This window comes from Cataglyphis hispanica, chromosome 20 (genome assembly GCF_021464435.1).
Source record: "Cataglyphis hispanica isolate Lineage 1 chromosome 20, ULB_Chis1_1.0, whole genome shotgun sequence".
NCBI lineage: Eukaryota > Metazoa > Arthropoda > Insecta > Hymenoptera > Formicidae > Cataglyphis > Cataglyphis hispanica.
The window spans coordinates 3,649,249-3,668,835 of NC_065973.1; the positions used below are offsets into that span (position 1 = coordinate 3,649,249).

General features: G+C 30.4%; 1 protein-coding gene across 3 annotated transcripts in view; it reads left to right on the forward strand.

The window, feature by feature from the left end:
* The window catches only part of LOC126856888 (hemicentin-1), a 165,501-nt gene that overhangs the window by 123,472 nt on the left and 22,442 nt on the right, over nt 1-19,587 (forward strand). For 2 of the 3 annotated variants that reach the window (XM_050605862.1, XM_050605863.1), the window contains exons 6-15: nt 840-1,024; nt 5,870-6,020; nt 8,580-8,691; nt 8,897-9,075; nt 9,461-9,811; nt 10,503-10,769; nt 11,132-11,488; nt 11,919-12,182; nt 12,555-12,812; nt 14,073-14,213. In XM_050605862.1, the coding sequence (XP_050461819.1) occupies nt 840-1,024; nt 5,870-6,020; nt 8,580-8,691; nt 8,897-9,075; nt 9,461-9,811; nt 10,503-10,769; nt 11,132-11,488; nt 11,919-12,182; nt 12,555-12,812; nt 14,073-14,213 (2,265 nt within the window). Of the gene's footprint in view, nt 1-839; nt 1,025-5,869; nt 6,021-8,579; nt 8,692-8,896; nt 9,076-9,460; nt 9,812-10,502; nt 10,770-11,131; nt 11,489-11,918; nt 12,183-12,554; nt 12,813-14,072; nt 14,214-16,716; nt 16,754-19,587 lie in introns of all 3 variants that reach the window. The other variant, XM_050605864.1, reaches the window with a different exon arrangement.

Here is a 19,587-nt window from a genome sequence, read left to right on the forward strand (position 1 = left end):
CAGAGTAATGGATAATATCACTTGATATTTCTTTGTTTATTAATATATTATTCTCGCTTGGCAAGAATACGTTCTTAGTTTATTCTGATTAATTTATAAAGGAAAAACGAAGATGAAAATTATATTGTAATATTAAATTTAAATATAAATCGATTTTTGTAATTTTATTTACCGCGCATATTAAGCGAAATATGTTTAAATATTTGTCAATCAAGCAAATATGATCAAAGTAAATTATTTATTTTTTTATTTAAATTAATAATAATAAAGAGAGAAAGAGAAAAAGGTGAGAAATCGAAAAAAGAGTAATATATTCTATTCAACGCAATGTTCAGTTTCAAAATCTTTTTTGGATATTAATAATTGTGTTTTATTTTATTATAATAAAAAATTGCCCATAGAAACTCATTTTAAAGTATAATTTTGCGTAAAAAAAAATTAACTTTTAAGCTCACGTCGATGTAAAAATATATTTTCTTTCTTTTTTGCAATATTGCTATCAAGATGAAAATATAAAATAATGGAAAAATTTAATAAAAAGAATTAAAAATTTGATATGAAGAATAAAGGGAGAGAAAGATAGAAAAATATAATAAATGCCAATTTATACATATATAATGTATCTTTTTATCATTGAAATACAAAATTGCATAAAACATGTAATTGAATGTATATCATATTTCTACTTTCTTTTCTTCAATTTAAGACAAATCTGTTGTGTCTATACTCTTGTTAAGCAAATAGTGTTATAGAGATACAGAGGCATTAGTCGTGTTTTAATGACATCGCAGTTAGCAAGTAACAGTTCCGATTTTTTAACACTGCTATTATCTTTACAGTGCGCCCGTTAAGGATGGATTTGGAAGGAGTGGTTGGTCATGTCGTGCAGGGAACGAAGATTTTATTACAGTGTAAGGTACAAGGAGCGCGACCCGCCGCCAATGTGACCTGGCAAAACGGAACGCAATATATAAGCGAGAGCAATGAGAGATTCGAGATGTTTGAGACGAAAATAAATGAAAATGTGAGTAAATATCGTGATATTGAAGTTACAACCAATATGAGTACCTGCTCTAATTAAAATAATTTCCGATCGTTATTAAAAGAGAATCTCTATAATTTAATTTATTTATCGTTTTATATCAATTCAAATAAATAACTCAATTTTCAGTCAATTAATTACAAGAATATCTTGGCGCAAAATTGATTTAAAGCATTTTACATTTTTATAAAAAAAAAGATAATTTTAGCTTTTAAAAGAAAGATTTTTCCATACTCATTACTAAATGCAACTAATACTTTGTAGAATTCCTAAAGTAAATTCTTAAGACGCTTAAATTTCTTGTCGATTCTACCTCGCTATTTGCATCAAAATAAATGTTTCAAAGAAAGAATATTTGATGGCACGTGGCAATGAATAGCGCTTCCAAAGTTTTCATTCGTTTACTTACTTCGGCGAGAGAGCATGGACAGACTCACGCGACAACTTCGCAAAATTACCGTTCCGGAAAAACAATCGGGACGGTATCTGACGTACATTTTAATTCATATTGAATATTTTTGCGGTGCAGCAAATTTTCACTGTGCTCATTTCGAGAAACACGGTGGAATAAACAAATTTAAAATGCGGTAACTTCGACAATTTATAAGCGATCCATGCAATTTACCTCTTGAAGTTTCTCTCTTCACGTTATATGTAGTCTTTATTAGGTGCAATCTAGATTTATTTGAGATCGTTCTTTTTCGTGTACAAGTATTTATCAATGATTTATCCTTTTATGGAAAAGAAAGAATTTCGTCTGAGTGGAATAATTGAACAATTTCTTTCAACACATTATTTCGTAAAAAAGTTTTTTGCGCACGCGATTAATAAGGAAATGCTTGTAGAAATTTCGGAAAAAATCAAACGGAATTAAAGTCTTCCGATTCCATTAAGAATAGAATTTCCATTTTAAATTAACTTTCAAAGATTAGATGATAGAAAATAAAATGAAATGCAAGTATAGTTTAGAAAAAGAGCGCGTCGCAAGGAATCGTCATTTACTTCCAAATCACATAGCGCCGTTTTACTCTCGGTTTGTAAAAAAAAAAAAAAAATCAATTTTGTGCTCGAACAAGTAGCTGCACGGCGACGGTGGCGGCATCGAAAAATCATTAGGCCCTTCTACATATCGCTGCGCTATCGCGTGTATACGTAAATGCATATAGAAGTCGTAGGCGTCACGCAGCTATCATAAATCCATTACGGAAATATCTGAGACTATAAAGTGGCATGCACGCAAAATGACTGCATACGGAACCACTCGCACCTACGCGATGCAATTAGTGTAAAAAAAAAAAAAGAAAAAAAATATCACCGTAATTAAAGATCATAAGGTAGATGGAACGGCGTGATTTCTCGATAACAAAAAATTCTTTATGCACAAAAAATGCTGTCTCGCCTCGAACAGAAACGTCCATGTTCATCGTTTATACCTTGCTCTCCTTGTATCGGCGCAGCTATTCAATCAATATTATACAAAAATATATCGTTAAATTAAAAATGTCATTAATCCATTAAACATAATTGATTGAATTAAAAAAAGATCACAATTTTATCAAACGTAATAATTTATATATGAACAACTGAGCTTTTGTTATTTTGCGCGCAAATCAAATATTGCCTTATAATATGTTTGCAAATAAAGAAACTTATTTATTTGATAATGTCAACATAAAAATAAATATTCGAAATGTAATGTACAAAATTAATTTATATTACGCTGCCAATTAGCATTGTTTGAAGAAAAACCATCTCGCGTCGGTGAAATTACCGAATCGTTTTTTGATTATAGTTTGCTTCATTACAATTTGTATTTCTATCATTTCCAATTCCTGATCGCGATATCATAATTAACATTGTTTACTGAGTGCCTGATTACGGAACGAAGCGGCGACGCGCGACTAAACCCGTTCGCGACGTTTCATATGATAGCAGACGATATTTGCATAGTGGCAAGCAATTACATGTCACAAATTCCTACCGACATGAGCATTGCGTCATAACAGGATTAAACGGATCACATTTTTAAAGTCGATTACTTTTTGTCGCGCACAGCTGGATATTACACGTTCAAATTTTACAGTGATTTTTCAGCAAATATTGTTCCATATTTTTCTTTCTAATGTGCTTTAATAAATTGCAAATTTTCGATTGGCACCATAGTTGGAAAATAAATAGAACAGCTTTGCTAGAATCAGTTACTTAATAGATTTATAAGAGAAAAAAGATTATGTTTGAAAAAAAAGGATAAAATGAGCATGCGATATGAAATCTATTCATCATTAATCATTAACGCTATAAAAAAATATATAATATATTGATTTTATTTTTGGGTAATTCTAATTTTATTAAATATATTGTTACATTTTTTCTCATGCTCTTCTGCTACGTCTATCTCTATCTAATCAGTTGTCTGTTTTATTTAGGATTTATTAATTTAATTTAATTCATATTAAAGTCATATTTGTTAAAATCATATTAAATCAAATTTTAACATTTGATTCTAACATTAAATCTTTCTAGAAAATAGTTAATAAAAAATGTTATAATAAAAAACATCAATAAATTTCTACATTAATATACTCCCACTAACCTTGATCTCTTGACAAATGTTGTCTGAGTTATTTTTAAAACATTTTTTATGTCCGTTCATTATTAAAAGTTGTCTGAGTTATTTTTAAAACATTTTTTATGTCCATTCATTGTTAATTAATAAAAGTTTGGCAAATCAAGCTTTGACTGTAGATTGACCATAAAAAAGTCAATATTAGACACGATTTATGGGTATTACTATTTGTACTTTATATATATGCACATATACATATACGCTCATACATATCAGCAAACATACAAAACTATATATATAATATTCAAAAATATTAAAAATTGAAAATTAGATGTAGATGGAACGGGCTTCATATGGGTTTGCAATTTTTTACGCAAAGCAAAATCCATCCCAATATTTTTAATGCGACAAAATATGTGATTATACAGTTAAATATTCATATTATAAGTTTGCAACATTTAATGCAAAACAAGGTTCAAAAATAAAAACGAATATAAATTTTTAATATACGCATAAAATTACAAACTTACGTAATTATAATTATATAATTATAATATTATATAATTATATGATTATAATTATATTATAAATATATAATTATATTTCATTAAACTGAAAGCACCGGGCGATATAGGATGAATTGCGCTTTGCGTGGAAAATTGCAAACTGTTATAGAAATTATTTCTCGCCTATACATTCATTTCTCAATTTTTTAAAATATCTGAAATAATTAAAATATCTAAATACATTTATTTGAGTGAATGTGTGTAGTATGGATAATAATATTTATATAAATTGGGTCCAATATTAAATTTTTTATTGTAAATATATATTCAAACCTTGATTTACATAAATATTCATTTTTTAATAACTTTTTAATAAACAACAAACGACAACTAAAATCTTTTGGAAATTAAAATGACATTATTTTTGCAGATTCGTGAACTTGAGATACATACAACAAAATTAAGATTATTGGGTATATACTAGAGATTTATTAATATATCTTCTAGAAATTTAATTTTTATTGCTATACATATAAATTTCATTAAAGTTACTTTCATTAAAATAATCATTTCTATTGGAGACAATATAATCTTGTTTCTCTTGCAATCACTTATAATGTATTAAATAAATAATAATGAAACATACCATTTCACAAAAGAAGAAAATAGACGTAAAACTTGATTAATTTTATCGCGATTACAATAACAAATTGTACTTTGTCGTTACATGTGTTAATGTATTAATACATTTTCAACTATACGAATTACGGAATCGTTAAAATTATGCGAAATGTTGAATGTCGCATGTGTTTTTTTCATGTTTCACAAATTGGGAACTGACAAAATTCCAGAATTTTTTTATCAAAAACATTTGATGAAAAAAATCTGTATAACACATGAATAATATAACATGATTATCCCCAATATATGAAATAAATCAATATAATACTCTTAAATCTGTTAAAATAATTCAAAATTAATTGGATTGCTTCTGGCTGTCTGAAAACCGCAGATCCACATAATTTGTATATGTGTATGTACGTGTGTATATGTATATTGCAATCTTTTTATAAATTTAATTTTATAAAAAAACTTAACTTTTATAAAACATGATTCTTTATAAAAATTCAACTCTTTTATCGTTAATTATTTTATAATTAATTATATATGTAAATATACACGCTTAATTTATCCAATTAGTAATCCTATTAGTCTCGAACTGTTTTGAGAGATTTAACAGAATTAATTACGTAGTATATCGGAAATCTTGTCATTCCATTTTTATATTATTAAATTTTTATTTATTAACTCGTAACATCATATATTGGAAATGTGTGTTGCAGATTCTTTTATAAAATTTACAAACGGCAAATGTTTGTAAAATTTTATAAAAATAATATAATACGTGTATGTGTGTATACGAATATTCTAAATTTTCCATGTCATTCTATAAAAATTCGATACTTTAATAAAAAGACTAATTTTATAAAAAAAAAAAACCTATAATACACATATTCAATACATATTCATTCATCGACAACTTAATCGTAATAAAATTGATGATTTAAAATGATCCAAATTACATCCGCGACGAGACTTACTCGGAAAATAATTCTGCCATGATAGTAGTAGCCATTAATTTTCGTAAGCAGATATAATTTTAATTGAAACACTTAAGATATAAAACTGATGAAATAATAGAAGTTTGACATTATATTTTTATCGGCTCAAAACAAACAACTTTTACGTTTGCAGGCGGACGGTACATCGGACACAGTAAGTTATCTCGCTTTTACGGCATCGGTATACGACAATGGCAGAACATTCAATTGTTATGCGGAGAATTCTGTTACCCGTATCGAGGATTTGAAGCCGATGAAGGAAACGACAACGATTGAAGTGTTATGTAAGTATTACGAGTCAAAATGACAAACGAGATAGTCATTATTGCCACCGGCAATTCTTTCTTTATATGAATTTTTTGGTTGATTTTTCTTATTTATATAATTATTTTACTATATAATTTTATTTTATTTTATTTTACTTATAATTTTATTTATAATTATTTTATTTATAATTTTAATATGATAAATAAATATAAATTTTATATAATTATATAATATTAGTGTTACTCTTTTAATATCTTGCAATTATGTATTTTTTATTCACAGAAATTTATTTAGAAAGTTATCTCAATCATCCTATATATAAATAAATTAATAATAAATTATTTTTATATATACATGTATGTATGTATGTAAAATTATATATACATATTTTATATATAAAGTGTGTTATATAAATACATTTTTTTCTGTATTTTTTTCTGTTCAAATATATTTTAAATGTTCAAATATATTTTAAATTTTTTCTAAATATATATATATATATATATATATATATATATATATATATATATAAATTATATTTAATAAATAATGTTGAATAAAATAAAAATTTCGCTTCAAGAAAAATGAAACGTGCTCTGTTTTGAACACATATTTAATAGCATTGCAGGCACAATTAGATTATGTGTAAAATAATGTTCCATCTCTTTCATAAGTAATAACATTTTAAACTATACAAACTATATTCCGTAATATTTTATACTTACAATTATGTTTAATAGCATTGAAACTCTGCAACAAGATTGCGTTGTAATCAAACTCACGCATTTGCATACTGTATCGGATATAGTCTACGTCGACACGAAACTGCGAGCACACAAGGACGATTATTAACATTTGCATGCACTTAGCTTTTATAAACGAAATCCTTTAAATAAATAACTCTACACATCCATGTGCGCGTCATTCATCAGCATAATACTATGTAAATTAATTTAACTTTGCAGCGAGAGCAATCGGAAGAACTTTACGCTGCCATTGAATTCAAATATTTATGTCTTTTCCTTTAAGAAAATAATAAATTTTATACACAGTCTAGATAAAAACAGTCAATTTAAAAATATAACCTTTAGGAGTCAGATAAAAATAGAAATTGTAATAAAATTGGAAATTTATTCTTGATATCATTCCTTTGCAATAAACTTTCGAATATTTAAATTTTTATTCAAAATAGGCGACTTTCAAAGTAAAGTAAGTTTTAAAAATAAATCGTGACTTTAATAAGAAAATAAATGTATGGATATATAATTGGAGATCGTCCAAACTTCAATTTATGTTGAAGAAATTGAAGCAAAAGCCAAAAGAAGCAATCGAAAATGTTGGATTGAATATTTCTCGTTTCATAAATATTTACTACTGCTTGCTCTTTTAAAAGAGTGGATCATACAAGTTGTGCTACGTTTATACTATTTTCCAATTGCGTACTTTGAAAACTTGATGCACGATATATTGAAGATGGACAAACCTTGCTTACGTGGATGCTTTTATATTTTCTCGTGATAAAATAACGATTTTTTGAAATTTTCTTATTTCCGTAATGTCTCAAATATATATGTTAGGAAACAAAAGATTTTATAACTTTTTATATTACAATATCCGAAAATGTGAATATATTTACAGCCATTAAAAAGTAACTATTTGAAAATCGCAATTGAAGAAAGAAAAATTAATTAGTTACTAAATTTCGCAAATTAATCAAAACATTATCTTGCTCCAGCGTTTTGCAATAATATATTATATTTAAATAACTTGCCCAATCAATATTTCGATCATTGCAGACTTACGACTTGATTCCGAAATCAGATCGCAAGTCAGTGCAGTTGCGTCTTTTTCTCCTGGAAAACGCGATATCTTGATTGCGCGAGCGCGAAACGAGAACAAAAAGAGAAGATGGACGGTTGCGTATTTCCCTGATGCTTCCAGTTACAGTGCGAAATGGCGGAGAAACTTTCGTTTTGCAGCCGGAACGAGGACTACCCATATGGATTGGAAACGAGAAACTCCAGACATTGAGTTTGGCACGTTTCCAACGTTCCGGCTAGCACTGTGACAACCTACTCTCTTACGGGAATTTTGTTTTATATCCTTCATTCTGCTACACGTTAAGTGCATAGTGTTATGTGATCCAGACGAATCTAAATTTAACATTCAATTTAAATCTCGCGTTATACATCTTAAATGTAAGATAAAATAATCCGTACATTTTTAAACATGAAAATAATGAAAGAAAAGAAGCTTTTATTATACAAAAGAAAAAAAATAATGAAAACTAATTAGAAAAGTAGTACCGTTGAAAGATAATAAGATTTCGAGAAAGCTCGAACTGCTTAACGAGTCATCAATTATAATTAGTAGCGTAAAATGTATAAAATGTAAAATGTTCTCGCAACCGTGATTTTATTAATAATTTTGAAAAAGAGATGTCATTATCCAGTTTGAATTATTTAATCTTTTATATCTTCCTTTTCTCTTTACATTCGCGAGTTTTCCCTGCGATTGAAAGTTTTGTACGGATATTTTCATCGCTAGTAATGACGTCACCATTTTACCTGTCACAGATCCGCCGATAATCAAAATGAAGCCAAACAATATAACGGTTAATGAGACAGACGACTTTTTAATATTCTGCGACTACGAGGCGAATCCGGCTACGCTAATAAAGGTGACGTGGTGAGTGGTTTTTTATGCAAAAATATTAACGTGAATTAATCCTTTCGGACAACGATTATCTTTTTGCGAAAATTAGATATATATGCTCGTTCTATTAGAATTAAATTAGTAACAGAAATTAGCACATTTTCGCCATTTCTATATATCTTACTAAAAAATAAATTGCCCCTAGCTTCGTTTTATTTCTCCTAATCGGGTGATGTAGGTTACGAGACGACGAAGAATTAGTATTAAACGAAGAACATTACGACGGCGGTATCACGGAACAAACGGCGCTCACAGTGAAAAACGCAACTCCCAGCGACATGGGTTCTTACAAATGCATTCTGGAGAACAACGCCGGCTCATCCGTTTCCGACGACGACGTGCAGGTCTCGGTCTTTTGTAAGTATTAAGATGGATAACGGCGACATTTAATTCCTGAATGTATCTAATGCAGAGCAATTGATCGCGAAATTCAAAAATTGATACAATTTTAAATCGCGATTAATAAAGCCCTAGATAATAACTCTAGATAAATTTAAATCTCGGAAGGATGTCTCATAGGAGAAATACTTTATCCTCTCTCATTTCTCGCGACATTATTTTCAACTAGATAATATTCTTCTGCTAGAACACAACGGTTTTATATCGGAAGCTACGCGTTTACATGGGGAATAAAGTTGAAGAGAGAGTTTGACACGCGACGTATATTTTTTTATTCCCTTTTATACTCGCGGATGTGTATTGCAATTTTTATCACACACATACGCACATATACCGTATGTAGACAAGCCGGTGGTGGAGGTGATAATGGATCCGGAAACACCTGTGAACGAGGCGGATCGTCAGAACGTTTCGTTAACGTGTGAGGTCGATGCCGGTAATCCGGCGATGCTGACAGCCGTCCGTTGGTATTTGGACGGTGATCTATTGAAAGAACTTCCGGACTGCCCGACAAGGAACAGCACTGCCACGACAACGACAACCGAGGAATCGTCGACGGGATTCTGCGACATCGACCCCAGCAAGCTGCTGCTGGAATCTGTCGGCCGTACCTTCCATGGCAACTACTCCTGCGAGGGGAGGAACGAGGCCGGCTGGGGACCAATCTCACCGAGCACGCCTGTCATAGTTTATTGTAAGTCCTCTCTGTCACGCGTCAATCATTCGTGTTATGCGATGATAGAAGAGAAGTCGGCGAGATATCCATTACGCGTTCCGAATTCTCTAATTCGTTACGTCCATTATTCGCGTTTCCAACTTCACATGCGCATTTCGATATAAATAGGTATCTTCTCGCACATATACGCAATTTTTTTTCATATTATTTTTTAACGAATCTTTTAGGGGAGAAAAAAACGTGGTATCAAGTTCAATTTAGACGATCTATAATCTGCTATTCGCCATTTTGTATGTCTCTCATATTTTGCTTTAAATATATTCCAAATATTCCCCTACATCATATGATATAAAAGTATAAATAAAATATTATTTCAAAATTTCTCACGAATTATAGATGATTTAAAATAAATTTTATATAAATTACATAGCAAGCTTTTATATAAAATTTTATCATCAATATCAAATAACGTTATAAAAGCGTTCGTTTATATTTGATGCTAATTATAAGAATGATATCAATAAATTATCGATTATCGTATTATCTTTATGTCGCGTTGTTATACCAACAATATCGTGTTTTATTAATCAGATTATATTTAGCGCGAGCGTCCATCTCTCATTTCTTTTCTCATTCCCTCTCTCTCTCTCTCTCTCTCTCTCTCTCTCTCTCTAGTTTTTTCCTGTATATTCTTAAAATATTTCCACAGATAAGCCCGGCCCGGCATCAATAACGTATGAACCTCGGCAAGTAGTGAAGAAGCATCCGTTATCCATTACTTGCTTCGTTTTGGATCCCGGACGACCGAAGGTGTCGGGCTTCAAGTGGCTGCGCGGCTGGCACCGTCTTCCAGACGAAAACGACGCTACGCTCTTCATCGAGTCGGTTAATTTGGAAACTGAGACGAATTTCACGTGCCTGGCTTACAACGATGCCGGCGACGGCGACCCGGCCACAACGTTTATCGACGTATCCGGTGAGCGACACATGTCAATGCGCCCAGTAATTTAACGAGTTGCGTATTGACATTTCAAAACCAGATCAACAGTGGCGTTTAAGGCTTTAAACAATTTAGTTGTTTCCACCCTCCCCCCCCCTCTCCCCTCCCCCTCTTTGTCCGTTATGTATGAATAATCGAAATTAAACTCGGATATTCTGGAATACGGAAAATTCGCATAACATTCGATGCGACATATGTCGCTTTGCCGTGTTATTAATTTGACGTTTTATATTAAACGTATGGCCCTTCCGTTTCCCCTACGTACGCGATAAAATAGATTTTGTCCGATGTTTCTCATAATGACAGATGCTTAACCAAGAGTTATCGCTTTTCATCAGCGGCTCCGACATTCATCAAGAAGCTGCACTCATATCGCGGTTACGTCTACAACTCGCCTAACGTGAGCATCATGTGTTGGATCGAGTGCGCTCCAATCTGCAATATTTCCTGGCTGAGGGATGATATTCCTATGGACTTCTCGAAAACGAATCGATACTACGTGTTGAACGTTTATCATCCGCCTGACCCGAGGACCAACGACTTCGAGAGCATCCAATCGACCCTCGTATGGAATCTGACCGTCTGGCCGAACGGCCAGCTCGACCGTGACGAGGATAACGTCAAATTCACCTGCAAGAGCAGCAGCAACGGGATTGGCCCGGGCGTGGAGAGCAGCACTCATTTTCACGTCGAGTGTACGTATCGTTCAAAGTTGTTTTTTTGCGCGAATGCGTATCCTTGCTCGCTTGTATAAATCGATCGTATAAAGATTCATTTTATAAGCCAAACATGAGAAATGTTTTCTGATAGTAGAAAAAATTTTCTCCAAGTATCAGAAGTATTTTGGTCTTTTTTTATGTAATAAAAAAGACAAAAATATTTCTGATATTTGGAAAATATTTTTTTCTACTTGTACAGATGTAAGAGATGGCTGATTTAATATATTTCAATTTTCGATATACATTGACGAAATTGATTAAAATATAAATTTCAGTAATTTAAGATCGTTTAAAGCACAGAAAATATTTCTATAAATTTGAGAAAAGGGAAAATATTATAATTAAAAAGGGACTTGTTTCCAAAGATTATTAAAAATCCGATTTTCTTTTTTTTTTTCCTATAAAGTCCCTCCGGAAGATATCACAATCTCGAAGAAGATGATCAATGTGACAGTGGACACGATCGCGGAAATCGTCGAGTGCGACGCGAAAGCACGACCAAAACCGAACTTCCGGTGGTTCCGTGAAGGTTCGCCCGCCGACACTATTACGGAGGGACATGTGCTCGACTTGAAAATGCCGGTACCCAAACGTAGCAATGGCACTTACTACTGCGAGGCATCGAATCGTCACGGTTCTTTGAATATCTCGATGGTTATGAATGTGCAATGTAAGCTTCCACTGCATTTTCAAGTGAATGAGCAAACAATTTCAAGAAGATTCTTCAATTATTGAATAGAGTCATTTAAAAAGGCGAATATCAAATATAATTAATACTAATCGTACATTTTTTTTCATTTTTTTTTAATCGTTTAAATTTATTTGAAGAGAAATTTTTCAGATTATAATTCCGCTTATTAATTATAATTCCATCATCTATTAAAAAAAAATAAATAAATAAATAAAAAGTAATGTTTTAAATGTTTAAAAAGATAACGTTTTAAATTATTTAAAAATAACGCTATTAATCGTATGCTAAGATCAAAATCCCACAATTTTTATATTGTTTTCGATATAACTAAACTATATTTTCCATATATAGTTAAACCGGAATGTCACATAGAGAAGGAACGATTCGATGGCCAGGATTACGTAGTTTGCTCAGCCATCGCAAATCCGAAGGAGACGGACTTTAGTTGGTCTTTGAAGAACGAAAACGACACGTTGGAGCAAACTGCGGAAATGCGAAATGGGCGAAGTTACATGCTCCTCGATACCTCAATCACTAACTTCCGGACGTACGTGTGTGTGGCGAATAACACAATCGGACACTCCGTAGCGTGCGAGCGCGACATACCAGGTTGGTATAGCAAAACTTTTCATCGGTTCGCTAATAGCGCCGAGCTTATATTTTCTTACGAAGGAAATAGAAGTGTTTACCAAGAAGTTTTTAACACACGGACTTTAGATTAAAAAATATTATGGACACAATTTTTTCCATATTCGCGAAAAAAAAAAATATACATAAAAAAGATATATTATTATAATATAAAAGTTTCTTTATAGCAGTTGTATAGAAAGTTTGTCAGTTTATAGACATAAATGAAAAGTTACGAACAAAAGATAAGATGTTTCTCATTGTATGTTTGTTGCAAGTGAATTTTCCAAGATATAATAAAATCACATAATCTTCAATAACATTAGAAATATAATCTAAATTTTAAAAAATTTATACTAAATTGATACATATAAATAATTTGATATATAAATATATATACATATATAAATGTTGACAAAACTAGAATCCATTTTGTAATATTACTATATTTTTATCCTATATTATGTTCAATAATTATATGTGATATTTTTGTGTTAAAGATTTGGAACATGTTTGCCCAAAATTACTTATATCATTGCATAATTGCATTAAAGTAATGGGTTTCAATTCATTTTTAATTTATAATCGCAAAGTGATGAGGTTTAAATCCGTCGTTCATAAATATTAAAAAAATTTTGTTATTTTACAGCCCACCATGGACAGAAAAGTAAGTTTATATCCAGGTCTTGCGTTTAATATGTACTTTAAATGTAATTACTATTTGTACATGTAATTAGCATATTTAGCATTTAAATTGTGTATCACGATATAAAACTTTCAATAATAATTTATCTGCGATTTTAATCAAAATAAATTGCGTTACGTTCAAACTGCATAAAGTGACAGATAAAATTAAAACAAAATTTTTTTTTAAACTTTATGCTATTATACTTGTGTAAGCTATGGATCAATTTTATAAATTTGAAACACAATATACTTTATTCTTTCCAATTATTTGTGATTTTTTTTCTATCATCTCCCTAGTTCAGTGCATATTTTCAAACTTTTTTTTTATAATTTTGATGATACTCGATACATCTATTTCTACAACAAAAGTCGCTATATGGATTAATCGCACCATGAAACAAAGCTATTACCTTTCTGTTTGTTGTAACGTTATTGTGATATTGCCACATTTTGATATGAATAATGAAAGTGCTTTGCGCGTGCATTATTCTCTTCGTAAAGCACTATTTGTATCGATTGTCATTATCGATTATTATACAAATTATCGCGTTCCAGGTCACATACCTTGGTGGCATCAAATGGAGGGTAATCTGCTGCTAATTATTATCATCGTAGTGGTGGTCCTGATACTAGTCCTAATACTAATCTGCGTGGCCATCTACATCGTGTGCCGACGTAAACGCAGTCAGATGAAATGTAAGTTATCCTCATATAACATCTATTTGATATATCACATAATCGGTGACTTGCATGGCATACTAGATCGTAAAGCGAAATATCTTCGATCCTCCTTATATCGGATCGATAATGTATATTATATATATTTGAATACGAGAAATCAATTCTTTTTTCCAAACTTCATCACGGAAATCACTTCTATTTTGTAGTATCTTTGACAAATTAAAAAAATTTAACAAATTTTACTTTGCGCGTTAAATATTAAACTTGAATTATTTGCAATCAAAATACATTTTTGAGAAAACTTCAAAAATATACACGTATATATATTTATATATATATATATATATATATATATATATATATATATATATATAAATTAATCAATAAATATTATTATATTATATTTAATAATTATTTAACTATTTTTTCTATAATTTGACAAGCAATCTATAATTGCTATAATTAAACACAGAAAAAGAATACAATTGACATTAATATTTGTTTCATATATATTAACATTATTTTTTAATCACACTAATAAACTGTGTTATCGTCTTTGTGTTTATGTCCTCAATATATACCTCCGTTAATATAAAAAATATCTTCCTGAAAAGTTGATACGTACGAAGAAAGATCTAAACATGCAAATTTATTGTTTTGTATTTTTAAAATTATTAATTAATTACTTGTGTTAATTTTTGTGCTTTCTTTGTGAACGTAATTCAATTTGACTGATAACAAATCTGGTTACTTCTCGTAACAAATAATGGCTTGAAACGCGCGTAATCGTAAGTATATCAAAGTTATCTTACCACATGAGTCCGTAAAACATCCATTAAACTGTTTCGTCTGTCTATCTGATATTTACATATACTTGCTGAAAGAGTAGATTTTGTTCCAGAAAGTAATTTCTATTTTTTGACAAAAAAAAACATCTGTTAACCCAGTCCGTGCAAAGACAAACGTAGATATATATTATTACACATTGTATAAAAAATTATATTATATATCTTTAGTTTATGCCAAGTAGAATAAAAGCATGCTCATTATTTGATATATTTTTGTATAAAGTAGCTAAACAACGTGAGATTTCCATTTAGATGGAGATACATATGTATAAATTATTATTACGGACAAACGCGTGCTACGGCTGCTATAATGTCGATTCGGATTAATTCGATTGTAATAATGTTCAATATCCTTTTTTTTATTATAAATATAATTCACGATGTAAATTACAAGAATGCAATATTTTATGAGATATGAATAAGAATAATTAAAATAATTCTCAACAATGTTTTAAAAATATGTTAATTAAAAATATAAATATTGTATTATTATTTTTGGCACAATCTGTTTTTGTGAAGATTAAAGTTAAAGTTATTTCAAAATAAATGTTAATTTGTCTAAAGAAATTAGTTAAACTAAAAAACTTTTCTTGAAAGAACCTGCTTTAACCGGATTTATCCTAGATTAATACTATAAATCTATTAAAGAAAACGATACGAGGCTTCAGATATATATAGTTACTGATATTGATTAAAGATGATTGCCATTTTCTTTCGCCGTGTTACAAATAAGATTACATAACAACAACAGATGTTTGATACTTGGTTAGTGACACAGATTGTCTAAGCTCCTTTAACAAGATTTTTACTTTAACAAGATTTAAGTATGATTCTAAATGTCAATGCGCGCGCGCATAAAAATACGATGACATCAATAAACAACGATCGATGTACATGCAAAATAAGCTCATTTGTATATGGAACAATATTCTTTATCGGATACAACTCCGTAAATTAAATTTACAATTTCCCAATTGTAATAAGTCTAATGGCACTAGTTAAGGAGGACGGCTCAGAATCTACTTTCAGTACCGCTGCAACATAAAATTGCCGTTCCGTAATAATTGCGACAAAGGATATGTTCGTATTAATTAAAGTCAGTAATTTTTCCTTCGCCTTTTTCTCCAATTCTTCCGCAATTAAATTAATTGCTTTAATTAATGGTGTGCATATAATTGTAACAATGTGTAATTTTTTTTTAAATAAACGTGAATGTTCGGCAAAAATAAAAGGGGATAATAGAATTGGGTATAATTTGGATAATAATAAATAATTTTGAAAAATAATAAATAAATTTGGACAATGTTTATGCTCTTTTATGAATTAATTTCAAAGAATATTTGATAAAAGAATATTTTTAATATATGCTATTATGATCGTTTTTGCGAAATTTTCAGCACAATAAAAAAAAATGCCATGCAATATTCTTGCTTAAAAAATTATTTTCATTTGTGTGTAGTAAATTTTTATAGTATATAAAAAGATTACTACAAAATAATGTTGCCTTACAAGTTGCATTTTTAAAAAAAAACACACGAGCCTTGTTCATAATTAATGATAATTAACACGTTATGGCAGCGTGCATGCGTTTGTTTAGTAGTTTTTCACTAACACAAAACTGATTCGTTTCTGCTCTACTTTTTAATTTGGACTTGCTAAACAAAACACAGACAGTAACCGGGTGGTCGAGCTGGAGGAACGCGAACAGTAAGTACAAACCGCAGCACATTACGTTTTTTTTGTTCATGTTATTTTAGTTAAACAATTGCTCTTGCCAGTACAATTCATTTGCCAGCATTTGGTCAGCTTTATTTAGGTTTGCTCGATAGAGGCAATACGGTGCAAAAGAACGTTGTCAGTTTGCTAAAAATATAAAACGCATTTATCGCTTTATAAAACACGCTTTCTGTATACACAATTGTAGAAGAGATAGAATATTATTGATTCTAATTATGCTTTATATAATCTTTATCGATGTACGTAGTTCTTGTAAATTATTATTCATATAATAGATTATTATTATGAATTATAATAATAATAATAATAATAATAATAATAATTTTAATTTAATGCAACCGGTAAAAAATACATATTAATAATTTTATTTTTGAATAAAAAATTCATCATTATTAAAATTAAATTAGAACTACATTTACAATAATAAACAATTTTAAAGATTTATATCATTTTAATTGACAGTATTGAAGATTAAAAAATATACATTATATATTTTATATTATTATTATTATTATGAATTTAAAATATTTACAGATAGAGAAAAATCCATATTAATGAATTAGCAATACAAACTCAAATATACATATATATACTATTAACTACGTGTATTATCTTAGGTCTTAGGCAAACCTCTTCGGTAGGAATATAATTTGTCGAATTAATCGTTTACTTTACTTTATTTTATTAACTATAGTTATTCAGAAATATGTATACTGTTTATAATCTATCTCAACCTCACCTGCACCAACACTAACGAACGTAATATCATGCACTTGATAATCGATAAGCGCATAAAGGATAGCCGGTTCTATCGGCGCGCTCGTCCACGATAGCATGCAAGTTTGGCTCCGACCTGAAATCTCGCAGGAAATGATCCTCTCTCTACAACACCTGAATACATATCCTATTGCATAATTTAACTACCGCTTCCGGTCTACAGTAGTTATTGTCAACTTGACACAAGCGAGGTAGGTAGTTATAATTGTTCGCGGGAGAGCGAACGAGGTGTTCTACATGGCTCTCTTTCACGTACTGCAGTTATCGCGTGTGTAACTTCTTGCATAATTCAACAAAGATCGCTTGTAATCGTTAATACGGGCTTTGTTAATGGCCATGCAAAGTCGCTGGGAGAATATCTTCGGAATTACAAGGTAGGTGGAGGGATTTGCACGGATTAGAGTACACATTTCTCTGGGCCTATCCATCTCGATGGAGAATAAAAATCTATGATAAAAATTTTCAAAGTGCCATCAGCTGCACGCTCAAATTATTAATTTTGCATCGCGAGATGCGCGACGTAAAGTCTTGATTCGATTTTTATATTTTAATCCTCCTTTGTGCGTACGGAAAGCGCGGATTATAATTAAAGCACGGTGGTGGAAAAAAATTTTCCTATTATTTTACGAAGATTAAATTTATCCTACTTTTCTACAGCTGATATTCTAGAAGTGTAACCTTTTGTCAGTGGAAAAACACACGAGCGCATTATCAGGCTTTTTGCAAGGTAACGTTACAAGTTACGTTGCTACAAAGGAACAACGCTGGAAAATATTTTTAAACGCTAACGCTCAAGGCCTCTCTTTACCGCGATATTTTTAAAGAATGCATCCGCATACATTTTCGTCATAGAATGTCATGTTAGTCCATCGCACGCGCAATCTTTTTGATGCAAGGGACGATACCGGCAACGCGCTTCCTATAAATCTACAAACTGCACGGCCGAGTTTACATTTAATTTAGTCCTTTCTCTTATCGGTGTTGGTTCTCCCCCGTGGATATCTCTCCTGCTATTTCCGAGAAAGCTTACAAACAATCGCTTATATAACACGAATGCACACACCGGTTCCACAATACATAGCACCTCGCACCCTCAATTCGCGGAGACGAGAAGTCGGTTCGCTGGAAAAAAAAATAACGCCTACATGGGGAATTGTTCGGGGAAAGAATAACAAAACACACGTGTTTATCCTGCCTTCGCGGTCTCGCGAGGTTTTTTGTTGTTGAATGTGGCACATCACAATCATATCCTTCGCGTGACGAAGAAATGTCGCGTGACTTATGACGATAGAGAAGGGATTGCATTGTGCAAATTGTTTCCCCGTGCATTTTAAAGCGGGATGATGGTAGAACGATTCACTTATTTTTTGCATGAAATTTAAGGAATCTATTCACTGCAAATTGAAATTAGACTAACAATAGTACACTATCATGTGTATAGATATATCTTTTCTGATTAGCAAAGTATTATAGCGCAATAAAAAATAAGGTTAGAGGATACTGAATCCCGAAGAGTATGTAGTAAATATTTAAAAGTTTAAAAATATAACGAAAAATAAAAATAATAAGATAAAAATCACCGATTGATGCAGCCAGAAGCATTGACATCTTTAAACAGAAAATATTATGTCTTTTCTAAATATGCATTTACTTATTTATTTTAGTCATAAACATATTCACATATTTTAATAAACTCAGTAAAAATTTAATAATTTTAAATATATATTTTATAATTTACTTTGACATTTATTGTGATCATAAAATTTTTAATTTATATCATTACGTGAATTTTTCTCGAAATTTATCTAAATAAATTATAAATACGAAGAAATAAAATAGATTGATTTATGCAAAAAATTAATAACTTTTTTTACTGATTTTAAATTTATAATAAAATCTTTCAATGAGATTTCAGATCTGCAAAATCTCACTCAAATGCTATACTTACAAAAGAAACCGTCAGAGACTATTCACTGCTTTTCGGAGATAATACACAGATTCCATTTAAGAGAATTCCCGAATATAAT